This window comes from Microcaecilia unicolor, chromosome 13, assembly GCF_901765095.1.
Source record: "Microcaecilia unicolor chromosome 13, aMicUni1.1, whole genome shotgun sequence".
Classification (NCBI taxonomy): domain Eukaryota; kingdom Metazoa; phylum Chordata; class Amphibia; order Gymnophiona; family Siphonopidae; genus Microcaecilia; species Microcaecilia unicolor.
This window is the reverse complement of record NC_044043.1, coordinates 49254749-49277663: the sequence shown is the minus strand read 5'-3', so window position 1 is coordinate 49277663 and position 22915 is coordinate 49254749. Positions and strand designations below refer to the sequence as shown.

General features: G+C 43.2%; 1 protein-coding gene across 1 annotated transcript in view; it reads left to right on the top strand.

Annotated features, from left to right (window-relative positions):
* The window catches only part of LOC115482380, a 133677-nt gene that overhangs the window by 75132 nt on the left and 35630 nt on the right, over positions 1-22915 (top strand). Inside the window, exons 17-22 of the mRNA XM_030222127.1 lie at positions 355-516; positions 3328-3439; positions 12667-12817; positions 17444-17648; positions 18291-18469; positions 20147-20312. Of these exons, the coding sequence (XP_030077987.1) occupies positions 355-516; positions 3328-3439; positions 12667-12817; positions 17444-17648; positions 18291-18469; positions 20147-20312 (975 nt within the window). The remainder of the gene's footprint in view (positions 1-354; positions 517-3327; positions 3440-12666; positions 12818-17443; positions 17649-18290; positions 18470-20146; positions 20313-22915) is intronic.

Below are 22915 nucleotides of genomic sequence, written 5' to 3'. Positions count from 1 at the left end.
TGACTGCAACAGGTTTAGACCAAAATGGCTAACTTTTAGCCCTTGATGTTTTTGCTTTGTTCTATTATGGCAGACAAACGTCCAAGTTTTGGGAACTCCCAAGTCCCGCCCCTAGTATGCCCCCAACATGCCACCTTGTGATTTGGACGCACTACAGAGAAGAACGGCTCAAATCCGAGTTTCAAAAATTGCGAGAAATGTCCAAATGCCGCTTTATGCAATTTTGAAATGTTTTTCTCGTTTGAAAATCAGCCCTTTAGTATTCATCACTGACCAAGACTTTGAACAAGTAGAGCCAAAGCACCCTGTCAGTAGTAAACACCTATTTATGTATTTTTCCTTTACTCTTTACAGACTCACTAACACTTGGATGGACAAAAGTAGAGGCATTTAAGGAAGAGACCATTGTTACTAGAGGTGCCTGGGCACCTAGGGAGACAACTCTACATCTTTTGCTGCATCCTGGGAAAGAGCCATATAATATTGTAGACCATAGTATAGGATACAGCATAAAAGGTAACTTGAGGGGGAATGGTAAACTTATCAGTGGTATAAAGTATGCTCAAAAACCCTCCGTTTCCTCAGGTACAAATTTAGGGGTTCTTCTGCTAATGATTAGTGCATGCTAAATACCATGCATCCCATTATATTACTATGGTCTGCATGGCATTTAGTGCGTGCTAATGATTAGCATGCACTAAATCTGTTAGCACGCCATTATACTGGTAAATCATTAGCATACTGCAAGTTAGGTGTATCACTGGAACTTATGTTCACACACTTACACCAGCTCTGTGTGACGTGCTTGCACCTAGCATATAGGCAGTGATGTGCTGGAGCCGACTCGCACCGGCTTGCAAGAGCTGGTTGTTAAATTTTTAAAGCTCTTGTGAGCCGGTTGTTCTGGCAGGCAAGCTGGCTTCTAGGAGCGGTGCAACCCGGCGGTACGTGAGATAAACATGGCAGGAGGGCGCCACAAGCCATGCTTACCTCACCTCCCGCCGCTCTGGGGGGGGGTTTAAATCTTTGATTTACCTCCGTCGCAGCAGCTGCAGTGAAAGCCCGTCTCTAGTTTTCCCTTCGTTCCCGTCAGTGTCCTGCCTTCTTCTGACATCATTTCCTCTTTCCGCGAGGGTGGGACACTGACAGGAAATGACGGGAAGGCTAGAGACGGGCTTTCACTGCGGCTGCTGTGATGGAGGTAAATCAAAGATTTAAACCCACCAGGACAGCAGGAGCAAAATGAGGGATGTTGGGGGGAGAAGAGGGCGGGCAGGTGGACATGGGAACGGGAGGTCATGGGAGAGAGGAGCATCAAAGCCATCGATGGATATGGATGGGAAGGCAGGGCACAGGGAGAGAGGAGAAATTGCTGGACATGGAGGGGAGGGCAGGGGAGAGAGGACAGCTGCTGGATATGGATGGATGGAGGGGGCAGGGGAGAGAGGAGAATTGCTGGATATGGATGGATAGATGGATGGAGGGCAGGGGAGAGGACAGTTGCTGGACGTGGGTGGATGGAGGGGAGGGCGGGGGAGAGGAAAGTTGCTGGACATAGGTGGATGGAAGGGGGAGAGGAGAGTTACTGGACATGGGTGGATGGAGGGGAGGGCAGGGGAGAGAGGAGGGTTGCTGGACATGGATGGATGGAGGAGAGGGCAGGGGAGAGAGGAGAGTTTCAGGACATGGGTGGAGGGAAGGGCAGGAGAAATTCTGGACATGGATGGAGGGGAGGGAAGAGAGAGGAAGTGAGATGAACATGAATGGAGGGGTCATGGATAGAGGAGAGGGAAGGGAGAGAGGAGAAATGCTGGACATGGAGGGAAGAGAGAGGAAGGTGATGAGATGAGGGAAAAGGAAGAGAGGAGAAAAACTGCTCATGGATGGAGAAAATAGGAAGAAGCTGGATCCACTGGACAGTCAAGTCTGTGGAGGACCAGAAATGAAGAAGAAAGGAGGAAAGAAAATAAATAAATGGAAAGGAAGCCCTGGAAACGGAGTCAAGGGAACAGATAGAGAGCAGCAGAATCAGATACTGGGCCAGCATAATCAGAAAAACAAAGTCACCAGACAACAAAGGTAGAAAAAATTATTTTCATTTTAGTGTTTGGAATATGTCCACTCACGTTGAGAATTTACATCTGCTATCATATTTTGCAGTGTATAGCAACGTGTTTCTTTCTGTTTTTCTGGTATTGTGCTGCATGCAGAGACTAACTTCTTAGGATTTCAGGTTAATTTTGAAGAATTTGAATAGGGGCTATCTCTGTTCTGCATGGCCAAGTGTCTGAATAGGGATCTGTTTGTTAGGTTCTGAGATTTTGATAACACATTGTTTTTCAGAGTTGGCAAGACTGTCTGTTCTCCTAATTCCTGGTCTGTATGCTAATTTGGTTTGTGTTATTTTGGGTATACTGCAGAGATTTTTTTTTTCCTGGTAAAGGGCTTCTAAAACAGACATCATGTTATGAGAATCAGGTTCTCAACGTTAAAAGTTTATATTTATTTACTTATTTATGGCATTTTATCCCACATTAAATATGAATTAGATGTGAACCTCGGAGCATTTAATTTTTTTTTTCCTGGAGAGAGTAATGCATTGCTGCCCCCCCCCCCCCCCCCGGCTATAGCCAGATCTGCAATTTGGGGGGGGTGCGCAGAGGTGGACTGGGGAGAGAGCCTGTTGTTAAACATGTACCAGCACACCACTGGGCGGAGCTCCCACTTATGTGCATAACTTACAGAGTACTTTAAGTTACATGTGTTCCTGTCACACTTAGACACGCACACTTACACCATCTCTATGGTTGGTGTAAGTGCAAGTACCCAAATTTTAGGCACATTGATAGCTGGCTATGCTAATATTCTATAATGGAATCTAGTCGATATGGTTCCTTTATAGAATAGGCTCCTATCATGTACCTTCTGGGCGCCTAATTGAAGACACCCAGTTATAGAATTGCTCCCTAAACCCTCCGTTTCCTCAGGTACAAATTTAGGGGTTCTTCTGCTAATGATTAGTGCATGCTAAATACCATGCATCCCATTATATTCCTATGGTCTGCATGGCATTTAGTGCGTGCTAATGATTAGCATGCACTAAATCTGTTAGCACGCCTTAGTAAAAGGACCCTTCAGAATAAGCCCTGAGGGAATAGGGAAATACCTACTGCACCTGAATGTAACTCATCATGAGTTAAATACAAATCCACTTCCCTTTCCTTATGCAGTCAGTGCCCATTGGCAACTACCTAAGTGTTTTTGAATATTGATGCCTGTAGTTTTTAACATAACATAAGTGCTGTTTAAAACATGGATGAATTATAGGAAGTCACCCACATGAAGAATCTTCACTGAGTTTGTCAAACGTCCATCTAACTGTTTTTGATCCATTGAAGGAAGAGGAAAGAGAGAGAAGTACCCAAGTGAGGGATGAGAGGTCAGTATTGAATTTGGGATCTACAGATAAAGTGATCTTTCTTTGTAATAGGAAATTGTTGCAGTATAAGCCTCATTCACTACGAGGCCAGTATTCATCCGGTAGTCACTGGATAAAATTAACCAGGCAACTTTGACCTACTAAGTTTATCTGAATATTAAGACTGAATGTGTTTAGGCTGAATATCCAGTCTAAAGCAGGGCTTGACAAACCCCAGGTGCCAGATCACCATCCAGCTCATTTTCGAAAGTGATTGCCGGCCATTTTCCGACATAAATCGGGAAATGGCCGGCGATCTCGGAAAAGCGGCCAAACCGGTATAATCGAAAGCCACTTTTTTGCCAACATCACTGCTTTCCTGTCGCGTCGCCGGCCAAAGTTCAAAGGGGCGTGTCGGCGGCGAAGCGAAGGCGGGACATGGGCGTGGCTACCAGATGGCCGGCTTTCGGCGATAATGGAAAAGAAAACCCGGCGATAAGCAGTATATTGTCAGGTTTACTTGGTCCTTTTATGTTCACGACCAAGCTTCAAAAAGGTGCTCCAAATGACCAGATGACCACTGGAGGGAATGGGGGATGATCTCCCCATACTCCCCCAGTGGTCACCAACCCCCTCCCATACTAAAAAAATAAAACTAAAAACCTTTTTTGCCAGCCTGTATGCCAGCTTCAAATGCTGTACCCACCTCCATGACAGCAGAATGTGTTGTATCCTCCAACAGCCCTTCCCTGGTTGCGATGTGGCTCTCGGGTGAGTGTGACACCTTTTCTGTTAGGTGCCCTGCAGAGTCACATCAGCAATGCATTGTGGTGGGTGTAGGGTACTGGGCTCTGAACCCAGTTAGCAGGGGGGAAAAGCACCATGGGAGTAGAGCCCAGTACCCTACACCCACTCTACTCCCATGGTGCTTTTCCCCCCTGCTAACTGGGTTCAGAGTGTGCCCTGTTTCGTTTCTGGTAGTCCATGAGGTAGTGGCCATTATTTAAAGCCAGTTTTAGATCCCTTTCATGTGTCACCCACGTTAGAGAACATTATTACCTTGAATGTGGCTGAAAGAGGGCATTGTACACCATTCTGCCAGCTCTGACCTACTGCTAATCTCAGTACCAGAGAGACTCTTTGCCAGTGGGGCAGAACCTCTGATCTGCAGTTAACTGTGAGTAAACATGCTTATTCAAATAAGGACTTTTTCAAAGAGATTAGTCTTCAGGTGTCAACTGGTGTGCCAAGGTTTTACAGCAGCAATAAGTCCTAGAGGCCTGCGTGTATGCAGGTCCCTGGAGCACTTTTAGTGGGTACCGCAGTGCACTTAAGGCAGGCGGACCCAGGCCCATCCCTCCCTACCTGTAACACTTGTGCTGGTAATGGAATCCCTCCAAAACCCACTGTACCCACATGTAGTTACCCCCTTCACCCCTAAGAGCTTTGGTAGTGTTGTACATTTGTGGGTAGTAGGTTTTTTGGGGGGGGGTTGGGGGGGCTCAGCACCCAAAGTAAGGGAGCTATGCATGTGGGAGGTTTTTCTGAAGTCCACCGCACTGACCCCTAGGGTGCCCAGCTGGTGTCCTGGCATGTCAGGGGGGACCAGTGCGCTACAAAGGCTGGCTCCTCCCACGACCAAATGCCTTGGATTTCACCGGGTTGGAGATGGCTGGCATTTTTTTCCATTATCGCTGAAAAACAAACCCGGCCATCTCAAACCCGGCGAACTCCAAGGCATTTGGCCGGGCTAAACAGTATTATTGAAAAAAAAAGATGGCCGGCCATCTTTTTCAATAATACAGTTCCGGCCAGCTGTAGCGCCGCCGCCAACATAGATCGCCAGCGATCTATTTGGCCGGCGACGTTCAATTATGCCCCTCCACGGCACTTAAAAATAATCTGACCTTGCGCCTAGGTTTTGTCTCTGCTGGCAGTTCCTCTCTCTCCCCTACTGGATCCAGACGGCATCTCTCTCCCTCTCCCCACCGCTCCCAAATTCAGCATCTCTCTATCTCCCTTCCTCTCCCCTCCCTGGGAAACTTGCCTCTGATCTCACTGGCAGTGGCAGCCTTTCAAGACATGCTTGCTCTTGCCGATGTTGAGGACTTCCTTTTGCCGGTCCCACCTTCTGAGAAGATAAAATGCTGGAGACCAGTGTGTGTGTGTGTACGCGTGTGCTGACTTGCTACAACTCAGGCTCCTAGATTTTGGGGCTGGCACTTAGATCTTAAAAAACGTTGTCGAGCCTTAGTCTGAAGTTACTTAGACAAGGTTCTCTTATTAAACTCTAGAAAAGTCCACTTTGGCCAGTCAATGATGAATATCAGGGCTGATCAGCCAAAGTTTCACCAGCCCTAGGAACATTAGCAATTCCTCTTTTTAACCAGGTAAATTTTGAGTGGGAATCAATTGTAGCCAGTGAGCAGAGGAGCATTTGAAAACTCAAGGTTCATCTAGACAAACTTATTTAATATAGACCTCTAAAGATCTTCTCCCTTTTTTTCTGTGTGAGAAAAGACATCATTTGTGTCCTTTATTACAAAATCCACTGATATGCCTTATTCCAGAACTGCAAGTCCTGTACTAAGAAGGAGTTTATATGTTGAAGATACAACTAAATCAAGTCCGTTACATATTTAAGTTCAGACTGTGTTGGAAAGGTCCAAAGACAATATTGACTATTATCCTAAGACATAAATATGGTTCACCAAAATTAATCTTGGTTTGATTTGTTTAAAAGGTTTGAATCATTTTCTTCAGCTTCCTTAAATTTTTATTTTAACATTTTTGCATGCTATATTGTGCCTTTCATCATGACTGATTTGGTTTACCTGCAGAAGGACTAGGACAGTTGACATTATAGATTTAGTATAGCCCCAAAATTAATATTCAAACCTCTCCCACTGCATGCCAAGCTGCTGTAGTGACAGTTTATTTTATGCCTTCAGCTTTGCGTAATTCTTTCATTTATATACAACATCATTTGGCAGTGCCCCCTAAACGCCATGTTCTGCAAATTAATTTGCAATAAAATCATAAGAAATTTATACTAAAATTCAGTTTTGTATTCATTATAAAATTGGAAGACATGGTGGCGTATTTTCAAAGCACATAGACTTACAAAGTTTCGTGGAGGGGCATAATCGAACGCGAAAGCCCATCTCCATGGGCATCTATGTCCGCGAACGGGTACATGAAGGGGCGGGACAGACTGTATTTTTGACAAAAATGGGCGCCCATCTTTTTTTTCGATAATACGGTTTGCGGCAAATGCATTGGATTTGTGCGGATTTGAGCTGGGTGGTTTTGTTTTTCAGCGATAATGGAAACCGAAGACGCCCAGCTCAAAAACAAACAAATCCAAGGCATTTGGTCATGGGAGGGGCCAGGATTCGTAGTGCACTGGTCCCCCTCACATGCCAGGACACCAACCGGGCACCCTAGGGGGCACTTGTAACAATTGGAAAAAAAATGTAAATACCTCCCAAGTCCATAGCCCCCATCCCTTGGGTGCTGAGCCCCCCAAATCCCCCCCAAACCCACTGCCCACAACTCTACACCATTGCCATAGCACTTATGGCTGAAGGGGGGCACCTACATGTGGTTACAGTGGGTTTTGGGGGCGGTTTGGAGGGCTCCCATTTACCACCACAATTGTAACAGGTAGGGGGTGGGCCTGGGTTCACCTGGGTGAAGTCCACTGCACCCATTAACAACTGCTCCAGGGACCTGCATACTGCTGTGATGGAGCTGGGTATGGCATTTGAGGCTGGCATACAGGCTGGAAAAAAAGTTGTTAAAGTTTTTTTTTATGCTGGGAGGGGGTTAGTGACCACTGAGGGAGTCAGTGGTGATCATTACCGATTCCCTTCGGTGGTCATGTGGTCATTTAGGGCACTTTTTGGGGACTTGTTCATGAAAAAATAGGGTCCAATAAAAATGACCCAAATTTGCGCTATAAACGCCTTTCTTTTTTTGATTATTGGCCGAAGGCACCCATCTCTCCTCGGCCGATAAACAAGCCCCAGTCCCACCTTCACCACGCCTCCGACACCCCCCCGTCAACTTTGCCCATTTCCGCGACAGATTGCAGTTGAAGACGCCCAAAATCGGCTTTCGATTATACTGATTTGGGCGCCTTTGCGAGATGGGCGCCTATCTCCCAATTTGGGTCGAAATCTGGGTGCCCATCACTTTCGAAAATAAGGCTGATAGTAACCTACAGAACTTTGTAAGTCTAAGGGGGTCTTTTACTAAACCACAGTAGCATTTTTAGATCACAGTAATCAATAGAAATAAAACAAAATAAAACATGGAAAAGAAAATAAGATGATACCTTTTTATTGGACATAACTTAATACATTTCTATCTATCTATCTATCTATCTACAAATAATGGGCACTGCGATGAGCACCAGGACAGCGCCCCAATATGCCAACCTCTTTATGGCTGACTGGAAGAGACATTTTTGAATACATACCAGACCAAACCTCTAAAATACTACCGGTGCATCGATGACATTTTTATGATTTGGACTGAGAGGGAAAAAACTCTGAAACAATTTTACAATTCTTTCAGTACATACCATCCTACAATCAGATTCAAAATTGACTACTCCCCAGAAAAAGTCAATTTTTTGGACACCACGGTCTCAATCAGCGATGGCTATATACAAACATCTATGTACAAGAAACCCACAGACAGATGCAGCTACCTCCACAACTCCAGCTTCCACCCTTCACATACAAACAGATCCATTATTTACAGCCAAGCCACAAGATACCACCGTATCTGCTCTGACCCAGGGGACAGAGACTGACACCTTGAAATCCTGACTGCATCCTTCAAACAGAAAGGCTACAACCCCAAAATAATCTCCAAGAATATTGCCTCCTCCCTCAAAACACCCAGGGAAAATCTGCTACAGTACAAAGAAAAAAAAGCCACAGACAGAATCCCCCTTATAGTGACATACTACCCAGAGCTGGAAAAATTAAGAAAAATCATAAAAGATCTGCAGCCTCTACTCCAGGAGGATGAATTACTGAATGAGATATTCCCATTCCCATCAGTGCTGGCTTTCTGACAGCCACCCAGCTTAAAACACAAGCTAATTAGAAGTAAGATCCCAACACAGACTCAAAAAGAAGAGAATGGCATACATCCTTGCAATATATCCAGCTGCAAACTATGCCAAAACGTTTCACAGGATCCCACAGTCATTCACAAAGGAAAAATATTCAACATAAAGGAATCCTTTACATGCTCATCTTCCAATCATTCAGTGTAAAAAATGTGACGAAGGGTGCTATATTGGAGAAACAAGCCAGATGCTAAAGACAAGATTTAATTTACATAGACATCATATGAAAAATGCCAGTGCCAGCCAGGATGTCACGCCTGTGGGGCGGCACTTTACAAAACCAGAACACTGTACCAGTGATTTCATAGTAAGAATCCTGAAAGTAACTTTAAAACAATACAGGAACGTAAGACCTTTGACGTCAGAATGAATAAATATTTTGACACCCACCAGACAGGACTTAACAAAGATCTGGGTTTTCTAGCCCATTATAAACCATAAAAATGTACTGCTTTGTTTGTCACCCTCCTTTCTCCATGCATATCTCCCTGTCTCTCACCTATCCACCCCCATCCTGTTAGACTGCCACTGAAATGCTTTGATGTTTCACTTATATATACTGTCATCTACCAACATTTGCTTATTTCCGATCTGACGAAGAAGGGCAACCTTCGAAAGCTAATCAAGAAATAAAAAAGGTATCATCTTATTTTATTTTCCATGTTTTATTTTGTTTTATTTCTATTGATTACCTTTAAAATTGGACTAACACGGCTACCACACCTCTCTAGCTCACAGTAGAAATCAGATGGCAGTAAACACTGAGATGCCCATAGGTATATAATGGACGTTTCAACGTTTACCATCAGTTGATTTCTGCTGCAAGCTAAAAACACTACTGTGGCTTAGTAAAAGACACCCTAAGTGCTTTGAAAATGAACCCCTTAGTTTATCATAAATCTACAAAAATACTTGCTCAAGAAAGTAATAAATTACAAAAATAAATTAATCAACTTGAGCATAAAATTGATATTGTAACAGTAAAAGAAAAGATGTTGAAAGCAATTTTGTAAATTATAAAAAGCTAGTTGCAGAGATGTTAGAAAGTACAGCTGAGTGTCATGTGGTATGCATTGCCATGTGAAAGCCCAAGCTCAATTTCTGGACTGGCCAGAGATGGGAATGCTGTGAAGAGAGGGAGGGAGTCTCAGCCTGTACACAATGGTGACCTCTAGTGGCTAGACTTAAAGTCTATGATAGTTAGCTTCTAGGGGGTACTTTAGTTTGGGACAATTATAGGTTTCAAAGCAGTATTTAATGGCATACATAAATACATTCCACTACCCAAAACTGGTTTGAAAAATAAATAGAATTCAGTGGTGTAACACCCTGTAACTCAATATTCCACAATCGGGATCATCTCAAGTAAATAAACAAGGAACCTCAAACCTCCTCATAGGGAACACACTGCTGCATTAGCTTGGTCCACTGTTTAAATGAAGGAGTAGAGTACTATCACTGGTTCCAGTGAGGAAAAGAAAAGAAAAAAAAAGAAAAAAAGCCAACCGCAAAAACTCATAATTACATGAGAAAAACGGATGGCATAAAAACTCTCCTTCTCCTTCACTAACTACAGAGTTAAACAAGGTGAAACACCCCTCTTCTAAACAAATAAATCTTGTATCCCCCCAAGAACCACTCATCAATTACTTAAAGCCTGGCCCCTTAAACTACAACTACCCGCCCTGTTTTACAAGATGAACAAGAACTTTAAGGAAAATCGTGGGCCTGTTAAACCCACAAAATCTACAATGTCCTCAAAAAAATTGCAGGCTTATTTAATCCACACAATCTTTCCACAGGTCAATTTTCCACAAGTCCAATTTCCACAAACCAGACACTTATCTGCTTGTTGGTAACTCAGGGCTCGGTTAGTGAATCCAGGCTGATGATAATCCAACATGGAGAAGACACCACACTGTTCAGTTGCCTTTGACACCATCCCGTGTCTCCCTTCAACAAGTGCGCCTTGTTTCGCCGATATCCAGGCTGCTTCAGGAAGGTTCCTATCTCGGATCCTTACATGGACCTCTCAAAATCACCGAACTGACCATAAATCAATAACTGCATGCACTGTCAAAAATAAAATCTTTCCAAAATCTGTAAAAGAAGTATTTACAACCTGCTAGACATATTGGTCGTACATATGACATAAGACAGTTAAAATTCTGAGTACAGTTACAAGTTTATGGTGATCGTTTTAGAAGGGCTATTCATATTGGAGACATGCCTAAACTGGCACTTGTATATTTATTTTGCATAACTGTCTGTTCCCATTTTACAAAGCTGGAATATGTACGTCAAAAACCCAAGAGCATGCAAATGGAAGGGAGCATGGTCTGCATGTGTCTGTGGTGGGACAAGGGCATGGCAAGTTCATAGATGTTTATTCCCCACTTCAGAAAGGGACTGAACATCTATGTCCAAAATAGTTACGTTAGGAGTTATACCTGCTACCAAGCAAGTTTAGGATTTGTAAAACAACTTCTATAGAACAGCACTCCACTGGAGGGACTAGGGGGGATGCCCCCTTAATCCCCCAGTTGTTTCCACCCCCCCCCCCCCCCCCCACCATGTCAAACTGGCAAAATAAAATGATCACTGTGTGCATTGAAATAATAACCAGTTATATTTCCATGGTTGCAAAGATAACCAGTTATGTGCCCCCTTTCCATTTCCATGCACTTTTGTTTGATACACGTATATCCCGGCACTGCAAAATGGGGAAATAGATGTTTATGGAAGATAAGTGTTCAAGTGCTGGTTTATGCATGTCTCAAGCACAAACAGGGTTTGTAAAATGAGGGCTATTAGAGAGACAAGCCAGATTCTAAAGATGAGAATCAATTTACACAGACATCATATTAAACATCACAGTGCAAACCAGGAAGTCACCTCTGTGGGACAGCACTTTACAAAACCAGAACACTGCATCAATGATTTTATAGTGAGAACACTAAAAGGAAATTTTAAGACAATCCAGGAGCGTAAGACCTTTGAAGTCAAAATGATGGAATATTTTGACACCCACCAGACAGGACTTAACAAAGATCTAGGCTTTCTATCTCACAATAAACCATAAAATTATAGGGGTCCTTTTAATAAGGTGCGCCGAAAACTGGCCTGTGCTGATGTAGACGCATGTATTCGACATGCACAGGTTCATTCTTCAACGCACCTGCAAAAAAGGCCTTTTTTGGAGGGCCAAAATTAGACATGAGGCAAAATGAAAATTGGTGCGCGTCCATTTTGGGCCTGAGACCTTACCACCAACCACTGACTTAGTGGTGAGGTCTCATGCGTTAACCAGGCGGTAATCGTCAGCACGCATACAATGCTGATTACTTCCCGATTAGCGCCGCGTGCCAGAAATGTTCTGGCATGTGTATTAGTCACGCTTAAAAAATGAAATTACCACCTGGGCATGCGATAGCCGGGCGGTAGTTCTGACTTGGCGCAAGTTGGGAACACGTGGGCACCTATGTGGCTTAGTAAAAGGGCTCCATGGTGCTTTATCATCCTCTTATAACCCATCTATCCCCCCTGTCTATCACCCACCCAGCTCTCCCTGTTTCTCACCTAACCCACCCCACCTTCTTCCTGTGAGACTATTGGAATGCTTTTATGTTTCATGTAGGCAGTGCTTTTTTTGAGGGGGTACTTGGGGATACTGAGTACTGGCACCTTTTCCATTGTCTGCTAAAATTGACCCATGGTCCCCAAGTTTTAATGACAGAGCTCAGGCTCTACACACCAATTCTGCCTTGTCATAGATTCTGTGACTGGTTGCAGGGGGCCTGGCTATTGTGGGATGAGTCCCTCTCAGTGATCAACCCACCCCTGAAGAGTGGTCTAGCATTTGAATACCGGCACCTTTTTTGCTAGAAAAAACGCACTGCACGTAGGTAATTTCTGATTTGAAGAAGAAAGTGTTACCTTTGAAGGCTAATCAAAAAATGTATTTAGTCCAATAAAAAAGGTATCATCTTATTTTCTTTTTTATGTTTTGTTTATTTCTATCTATTACCTTTGAAATGAGGGCTAAAATGTAGTAATTGCAACAGAAGATTCAAATTTGTATAAATGTGTTTGTCGTTTTTAGAGGTTTAGATCAGGAGTTACCTTTTCCATATGCATCCTGGATCCCACACAATGACCTCACTGTTTTACCAGATTCTACCCGAGTTGACCATCCATTTGATCTGTACATTGATGCACTTCATTACATCCCTGATAATGCAACAATAACAAAGGTGAGCACTGCAGCTATAGGGTCATTCCATGCTTTACAGATCATTACAGTTTATGGGATGGGCTCTGATTGGTTCAGGCAGTTCATGATATCATTAGTGATATCAAAGTGAATAGAGGTCAAGCTATTTATTATGTTTTTAAATTCTAGCCAGTGTATCTCCAATAGCATTTTATCTTCGCGTTTTCTTTGTCCTCTTATTTTAAGATGCCCTAGTATGGCATGGGATAAACCTTGTAAATAAAGTAAATTAATGTTTATGCTTAAATATTTGTTTGACTCTTGTGCTAACATGGCTACTCCTATTCTGTTAAAGTTAGCAATTACTAGTCTTATAATGCCTTGCAACAGGAACAGCAGGACCAGTGTCATGAAGTCAGAGCTCAAATAAAGAAGTGCAATGTAATCACAGTAATACCAGTACCCAGGCTACCAGCTCTATGAAATCCTTCATGGTGAGGCCTGGAATTCGGAAGGCAGCTTGCTTGAGATGCCCGTGGCTGGTGGAGACCCTGTGGCTTCCTTAGGGCTAGATATAACCTTGAGCTCCAACTTTAGAGCTTCTCCCCCACAGCCGCAGACCAGCAGTTCGCTGTTGTAGGCGTTTCAGATTCTACTTTAAGGAAGTATAGTGGAGTCTCAGCACCATGAGGCTCTGAACCAGTCAATGTCGGACCAGGGATTGCCGGTTGTTCGGACCCCCAAATTGTTGCAGCAGGACCATCATTCTCTGTAGGTGAGCCGATTACTGCAGAAAGTGAGCAGGAAGTAATTTCTAAAATTCAGGAACTGGTACCTTCTCCACAATTTCCTTCTTTTTTGCTTGTCAAGCCATCTGAAGTGACTTTGGACAGTTTATGGGCTCTGATTGCAAACTTGGGTAAGGATTTGCATCCTCAGGTTCAAATATTAAAGCAACGATTTTCTTCTTGCGAGGAAAGGCTGGATACTGTTGATTCTGAGGTTAAGAAATTAAAGGAGCGGGTTGAAAAACCAGAAGAAGCATTTGGATAATGTTCAGAAGACGTGGAGGGGCATAATCGAACGGGGCGCCCAAGTTTTCCTGAGGTTGTCCTCGCAGGATGTCCCCGCGAAGGGGCGAGGAAATCTGTATTATTGAAACAAGATGGGCGTCCATCTTTCGTTTCGATAATACGGTTGGGGATGCCCAAATCTCAACATTTAGGTCGACCTTAGAGATGGCCAACCTAAATGTTGAGATGGTCGACCTTAGAGATGGTCATCCCCGGTTTTCGAGGACGCCCATCTCAAAAACGACCAAATCCAACTCATTTGGTCATGGGAGGAGCCAGCATTCGTAGTGCACTGGTCCCCTTGACATGCCAGGACATCAACCGGGCACCCTAGGGGGCACTGCAGTGGACTAATTGATGCACTAACTGAACGGAAAAAGCCCTTCCCTTACCGATCCCTTAGCGATTCGGAAAGGAACGGGCATGCATAGAGGAAATCGCATGCAAATGAGCTGCTCACCGTTAGCTCATTTGCACACAATTTCCTTCCTAGGGAGGGGAAGCCAGTGCAGAGCAGCCAAGCATTATGTGTTGCTGCTCTGCGCATGCCAAAGATGGCTTCATACATGCAGACAAACTGCATGTATAATAGCCATCTACAACCTTAAATAAATTGCCATCTACAACCTTAGAAAAATACAAGTCCAGGTGAAAACGTCCAAGTGTTCGACAGGACATCCAAAATGTGGATGTTTCTGTGAGAAGGATATCCATGCCTGCTATGCCTCTGACACCCCATTTATTTATTTGGATTTTGGATCACAAGTAGCAGCAGTGGGATTTGAACTGGCCGCCTCTGGATTGCAAGACCAGTGCTCTAACCACTAGGCCACTCCTCCACTCCACTCCACCCCACTCCCTTGAAATTTGGCCATCCCTGTGGGGGAGGGCAGTTCAGGACGTCCAAAATGTTTGAAAGAAGGACATCCATGCCTTCGCTATGCCTCCGCTGACACACGCATACCTCCCCTCCCAGGGACCTGCATATGACATTTCAGGCTGGCAAAAAAAATTTTTTAAGTTGTTTTTTTCAGGGTGGGAGGGGGTTAGTCACCACTGGGGAAGTCAGGGGAGGTCATCCCCGATTCCCTCCGGTGGTCATCTGGTCAGTTCGGGCACCTTTTTGAGGCTTGGTCGTAAGAAAACATGGACCAAGTAAAGTCGGCCAAGTGCTCGTCATGGACACCCTTCTTTTTTCCATTATCGCTCGAGGACGCCCATCTGTTAGGCACGCCCCAGTCCTGCCTTTGCTATGCCTCCAACATGCCCCCGTGAACTTTGGTCATCCCCACGATGGGAAGCAGTTGGGGACGCCCAAAATTGGCTTTCGATTATGCCGATTTGGGCGACCCTGAGAGAAGGACGCCCATCTTCCGATTTCTGTCGAAAGATGGGCGCCCTTCTCTTTCGAAAATAAGCCTGACAGGGAACTATAATAAATGATGTAATGAGCCTGCCATGAGTGGGAAAGCGCGGGGTACAAATGTAACAAAAATAAAAAAATTTAAAAAATAAATCTTCGTAGGAAGACAGAAGCATTTGAAAACACTGTAAGAGCTAATAATCTGCATCTATTAAACTTTCCTAAGGTTTATTCTGTTTCTCCTAGGGAAATGCTTAAAAGGTACATTAAGGAAACTATTGGTGTTTTAGAGGACAATATTCCTCCATTTTCTCAAGCATATTACCTCCCAGTAAAATCTGTGGAAGGTCAAAAAAATTTGGATCAAGATAATTTGCCTTTGGATGTCTCTCAGGCTTATTTTTGAAAGAGAAAAATGTGCCCATATTTCGACCCAAATCGGGAGATGGGCACCTTTCTCCCGTGGGGGCCCAAATCGGTATAATCGAAAGCCGATTTTGGGCACCTCCAACTGCAGTCTGTCGCTGGAACGAACAAAGTTGACGGGGGCGTGTCAGAGGCGTGCTGAAGGCGGGACTGGGGCGTGTTTATCGGCCGAGGAGAGATGGGCGCGTTCAGCCGATAATGGAAAAAAGAAGGGCGGCAGAAGCGAGAATTTGGGGGGCTTTTTTTTTACCCTTTTTTTTCATGATCAAGTCCCCAAAAAGTGCCCCAACTGCCCAGATGACCACCGGAGGGAATCGGGGATGACCTCCCCTGACTCCCCCAGTGGTCACTAACCCCCTCCCACAAAAAAAAAAGAACTTTTAAAACTTTTTTTGCCAGCCTGTATGCCAGCCTCAAATGTCATACCCAGCTGCATCACAGCAGTATGCAGGTCCCTGGAGCAGTTGTTAGTGGGTGCAGTGGACTTCAGGCAGGTGGACCCAGGCCCATTCCCCCCCCCCCCCCACCTGTTACACTTGTGCTGGTAAATGGGAGCCCTCCAAACCGCCCCCCCAAACCCACTGTACCCACATCTAGGTGCCCCCCTTCACCCATAAGTGCTATGGTAATGGTGTAGAGTTGTGGGGAGTGGGTTTTGGGAGGGATTTGGGGGCTCAGCACCCAAGGGAAGGGAGCTATGGACTTGGGAGGTATTTAAATTTTTTTTTTTTTTTTACAAGTGCCCCCTAGGGTGCCCGGTTGGTGTCCTGGCATGTGAGAGGGACCAGTGCACTATGAATCCTGGCCCCTCCCACAACCAAATGCCTTGGAGTTGTTTGTTTTTGAGCTGGGCAGCTTCAGTTTCCATTATTGCTGAAAACCGATACCGCCCAGCTCAAATCCGCCCAAATCCAATGCATTTGCCCGGCACCAACCGTATTATCGAAACAAAAAATGAACGCCCATCTTTTTCGAAAATACGGTCTGTCCCGCCCCTTCGTGTACCCATCCTCGGAGATAGTCGCCCATGGAGATGGGCATTCGCGTTTGATTATGCCCCTCTCTGCCTTCTGCGATGCCTTCAACTTTGCTTACTACTGTTACTCTTGCACCAGATAAAAATTGGTTGATAAAAATGTTCTTTAAAAATAGGGATAAAACCTTTTTGAGTTTAAAAATCCAGATTTTTCTGGATGTATATCAAGAGAAACTAAGACGAGATGCTGACAGTTTTTACTGCTTAAACCAGGTGTTCTTCAGATTGGCGCTACATTCTTTTTACGTTATCCATATAAATGTGTATTTAATCTATAAAGTATGTTTTTTTCGAACCTTCTCATCTCACTATTTTTCTTGCAGAGAAATGGATCATGGAGGTTTGATTATTTCCTTGTGATATTGCTCTAACTTTAAAATGGAATTCTGTAGTATCTCAGGTGCTAATTTCTTTTTGTAATTTCTTTTTTTTTTTTCTTTGGTAAAGTACTCCACTCTGTGTAATCTTGGATCTAGTATTGTGGACTTGAGTGAAGCTTCCCTAGTTATTATTTTGTAAAGTTTGTTATTTCTTTTTCTTTTTATATTATTTGCATAGCTACACTTTTCTGTACAAGTTTTTTACTTGGTTGTAATGTTAAAATGTTGATTAAAAAAAATATTCTACAGTACCAAGAAAAAGTCACAAGAGCCACTGTGGGGTTGTGAATATCTAGCACTCAAAACCCAGACAGTATTGGGTAGAAAGAGAATAGGAAACAACAACACTGAATAAAATATCTAAAGTTAATAATCTATTTTATTCTAGGTAACTGGGCAACTAATAAATTCTGGACTTGATAACCTGCCAGATATTATAGCTTTTCCGGTACTTAATAGTTCGTTCCGAAACCCAAAATTCCAGTACTGTATGGCAATAAATTTGGACAATCCAAAAGCTATGAATAGCAACACATTTCTTCTGCTACAAGTTTCCACAGTGGACTATGATTCTGCAGAAGTTGTTGTGTTAGGTATGTAAGTCAGAATTGTTGTAAGTCTCCATCTTCCCCCTTCCTCTCTCCTTCTCTCTTCCCTTCTTATGGTAAAAATTACCACTGGGGTTTTCCAGGGCTCAGTAATAGGACTGGTTCTTTTCAAGATCTTTGAGGAGAGTTTTTGACGTTATTTATATAAGTAGCAATTTACATGCATAACTTGGCTGTTAAAAAACTGCTGTCCCTCAGTACAGCTAAAAATCCAAGAATTGTTCAACCGCATGTATAGTTTATGGTTTATTAAAACTTGCTATACCGCCCAAGCTGACTCGCAGAACTGGGTGGTTTGCAATCAGTAAAAACAAACAGGTAAAACAGAGTAGAAAAAAACTACAAAATTCAATTGGAAAGAGGGTAAAGCCAGTCATGCCAGGACAATCACAACAAAGGAAAGACAAATTTTACAAAGATGGGGACTAGCTCATGAACATTTTTGCAGATTTGTACATTATAGATCTGTTGACAATGATTTCATTATTTATGGAATGTATGACATTTTGGCTTGGGCAAGAATAACTGTTACAAAAACCTGCTGATCTTCCTAACCTTAAAATATCCAAGCAAATAGTTATTTTTGGTAGCACACTGTATGTTTTCAGCTTTCTGTGATTGCTGCAGGAAACTGTATGATCCGTGTGTTCGATGAGGAGGGGAAGCTTAATGTGGGGGGATTTCAGCTCCCACTCAGGTTTGAAATGCCTTCAAAGAAATCCAGATCTCTAACACCATCAGCTTTTGATCACTGCCCTGCCCTTTCTTGCTGCACTCTGCTGATTCGCCTCTTACCACACACTCAGGCAAGTTAATGATTGTTCTTTATTTGGGCTGGACTTCTGTAGTTGTTTAAAATTTCTGAAGCAGAGGAATAGCCTAGTGGTTAGAACAGCAGGCTGGGAACCAGAAGGCCTAGGCTGAACTCCCACAGTGGCTCCTTTTGGCCTTGAACCATTTAACTCTCCATGCCTCAGGAGAAGGCAGTGGCAAATCACTCCTATATAGTGCCAAGAAGGCAGGTTGAGGGGGCACATCTGTAGCTCTCAGGTGAAATTTACATGCATATGGGAACACATAGACATCTACATATCATTATTCTAATCATTTACATGCATAATAGGCGAATAAATGTTAGCTCCTATTTTACAGAATTACATCCATTGGGGGGGGGGGGTAATGTTTTAAAAACATTTTCATATATAAAACAACGTTTTATGTGCATAAATGGACTCGTATAATATTGTCAGGGCTTGCGTGGTGCAAGCTGGCATGCAGTTGTACAATAGGCCTTCACAGGAGCAGAGTTAGGGTAGAGTTATGATTTATGCATGTATTTTATAAAATATGCTCTCGAGTAGGGATAATGTCTGTGCCTTTAGGTGCTGTTTCTGCTGGATTTGCATTAACTTGACCTAGCTGCACTGTTTTGAAATTAACCTCTTTCTTTTAGCGTGTTTACCTTCTCTTTCCTATGAAGAAAAATAACAAGTCTTCAATGAGAGCACATACAGAAATAAGCTTCTTGTGCAATTTAATTACCAGATTCCCCTCAAATTCTATAAATGGAGCTCAAAATTGCATGCACAAATTTGGGCATGAGCTCAATTTGAGTGTGCAATTTCATTGATTAACGAGCCAATTAGCACCAATAATTGGGTGCTTGTGATCAATTATTGGCACTAATTGGCAACAATTTGAATTTACGTGCGCATCTTCCTAGACAATATTCTATAAAGATGCGCTTATACATTTTTTTAGCGTGAAACTGAAAAGTGGGTGTGGCCATGAGCGGAACATGGGCGGGTCAGGGGCATTAACTTAAGATGCAAGCAGTATTATAGAATACAGAAGATTTGCACCTAATTTAGGGGCCTTTTTACTAAAGAGTTGCCATGCGACAACCTGGAACTACCACCGGCCCTATGCGGGTGCTGGAGGTAGATCCAACCCAGCGCACACCATTTCTGGCACTAGAGAAAATATTTTTAAACTATTTCTGCAGGGGGTTACCCGGAAACCTGGTTATCGCCGTTTTAGCACGGGAGCTCATACTGCCCCGAAATGGCCTCATGGCAAGTGCGACTGCAAACTTACCCCATGACCATTTTTTTCAGACTTTTTACCTGCTGCGGTAAAAGAGGCTCTGGCACATGGCAAAAATGGCCGCCGCTAGTGCAGGGCCCCTTTTACCGCAGCTTGGTAAGAGGGCCCCTTAGACACAAACATTTACATCAGGTTTCAGTTAGTGTAATTGGGCGTGGATCCCTTTGCTAAGCGCTATTCTATAAACGGCGCCCAACTCAGAGCGCAGTTTTTAGAATAGCACTCAGTACTCATTTTTAACTGAATCCAGTCCATTATATCTTGTTTTGCAGGCCAATAGATTACCAATACAGTTTTGGGATGCTCTTTTGTGACCGTTTATCTAAGTGTCCAATACTGAGCTCAGCTTGTCACATCTTTCCTGTCTTTGCTTATAGGATCCAGTACCCGCACCAAGTTACTTGACAGGATATTATTTCTCCAGTGATGCGAAGCCCACTAAATCTGAATTGCAGATCATGTCCACTTTTGAAAGGGACAGTAGTTTTCCAAAACACGTGCAAGACATGTCAAAACAATTAATGGATAAAGAACAGAGTAGAGGTGAGCAAAACAGCTGACTGTCCATGTGTGGATGTTTTACCCTGTATCGTTTATTTGATTCCACAGTTCGAAAGAACTGTTTATGTGGTTCAACCATGATTTTTCAGCAGATCTACGGACCACATGTGTATTTCTTAAGCACTATCACAGTGATACAGTAGAAAATGTCATCTTAAAAAGCATGGTATTAATCATTTATTCCCACGCATTTAGATGTGGTTTTACACTTAAAATCTTGTTGATATTAAAAATGATTTAACTGGTCGAAAATGGCTGCTGACCAGTTAAATCGCTTGTTCGAAGCTATCCACTAATTTTCAGCAGCACCTAAGCAGTTATCATGACTGAAAATTAGCAGTTAGCACCTAAGTGAAAGCTAACTTAGTAACATAGTAAGTGGCGGCAGATAAAGACCTGAATGGTCCATCCAGTTTGCCCAACAGTCACACCCATTATCAATTCATGATTAAACCAACAATGAATACGATATTATTATACACTTTATCACAAGTTTTTCTTTGGTTTTTCTGGGACTTATACCATAGAAATCCACCCCACTCTGTCCTTATGTTCCAACTACTGGAGTTGCCGTCAAAGCCTACTCCAGCCTATCCGAATTCGTCTTGTCATTTGCGGGACCCAGACTGTAAAAGTCTGCCCATCACTGAAGCTCTGTCCAGCCTATCCTAAACTTTTTGTTATTGTTTTATACCATTTATTTTCTAGTTAGAGTTCCTCTGTGTTCATCCCATGCCTTTTTGAATGCCATCACTGTTTTTGTCTCTAACACCTCCCTCTGGAGGGCATTCCAGGCATCGACCACCCTCTCCGTAAAAAAGAATTGCCTGACGTTACTCCTAAGTCTACCACCCTGCAACCACAGTTCGTGTCCTCTAGTTTTACTATTTCCCCTTCTCTGGAAGAGATTTGTTTCTATATTAATACCTTTCAAGTATTTAAATGTCTGTACCATATCTCCCCTGTCCCTTCTTTCTTCTAGGCTAACATCATAGGTTGCTACTTTTGGGGTGTTCTGGGGGCAGAGTCAGTACTTGGCCAGTCAAGTGCTGATATTCAGAACAGTCTACAGGGGACCTCTGAGGATAACTTATATCACAAACAACTTAGAAATAATCCTCTCTAATGAGTACTAAACAATTTTTCAATATTTAACTTTTTATCGCTTTTTATTTCAATTTTTCTAAAATATCGGGAGGAAAAGACTCAACAGACTCTTTCATGACATTAAAGCTGATAGATTCTAAGAGTTCTTGCTGTCATCATTGGCTAAAAAGCCTCCCAAAAATTTGTATTTAAATATAATCCAAACAATCTCTTCACTTAGCTCTTAGAGATGCACTGATTCCTCATGTCTCAGTTCCACAATATTTATTTGGATTTTTGCTCACACCTTTTTCAGTAGTAGTTCAAGGTGAGTTACATTCAGGTGTGCTGGATATTTCCCTTTCCCTGGAGGGCTCACAATCTAATTTTGTACCTGAAGCAATGGAGGGTTAGGTGACTTGCCCAAAATCACAAGAAGCAGCAGTGGGATTTGAACCAGGCACCCCTGGATTTCAAGGCTGAAACTCTAACCACTAGGCTACTCCTCCACTATCTGTTATCCTTTCTCTTTATGTGGGGTTGTTCTTTTCCTGATGTCAGGAAACATCTGGAATTTGGCAGAGAAATCACACTGAGCCTATTCCCACGATAAAGTCAGCATCAGCTGACAGCAAGGAGCCAGAAGTGTCTGTTCACAGTTCAGTTATCCAACTGCTTCATTTAAATAGACCCAGGAAAAAGGCAAATCTTTCATTTTTGCTGTCATAAAACATTTGAATAGTTAGAAAGAAGCAATAAAAATGTTATACAGTAATTAGGAAATTGACACATTTACATTAAAGTATTAAGAAAGCACAACAAGCAGTAAAATTGCTCACCAAAGTAGAGAGTTGCATGGGGACAGAAATCTAATCCGTGTCCGCTGGAATCCAACTCGTCCCCATGGAGAATCTAACCCGGTAACAGAATTCAAACACGCGTGGGATAAACATAAAGGAATCCTGTTCAGAAGGAATGGATCCTAAGGAGCTTAGCCGAGATTGGGTGGCAGAGCCGGTGGCGGAAGGCGGGGATAGTGCTGGGCAGACTTATACGGTCTGTGCCCTGAAGAGGACAGGTACAAATCAAGGTAGGGCATACACAAAAAGTAGCACATATGAGTTTATCTTGTTGGGCAGACTGGATGGACCATGCAGGTCTTTTTCTGCCGTCATTTACTATGTTACTATGTTACTATGTCCCCATGGGAATCTAACCCATTCCTGGCCATCCCTGCCACAAGTAATCTCCTCCATCTCAGCCCCTGGCCCACCCAACCCCTGACGCACCGTAGTCACCTTGCTCCCCCTCCCCCCCCCCAAGAGATCTGCATGAAATATTTGTTTTTATTATTTTGACATGAAAACCACTTGTCCCTGAAACATGCTCGCAACAGAATAATCCATTTGTATAAAAAAGATGAGGTGAAGATGTGATTCTCTGCGCCCCAATGGAAGAAGAGTTTAATGTTACTTCCAAGCTTTATAACACCAGGTTTC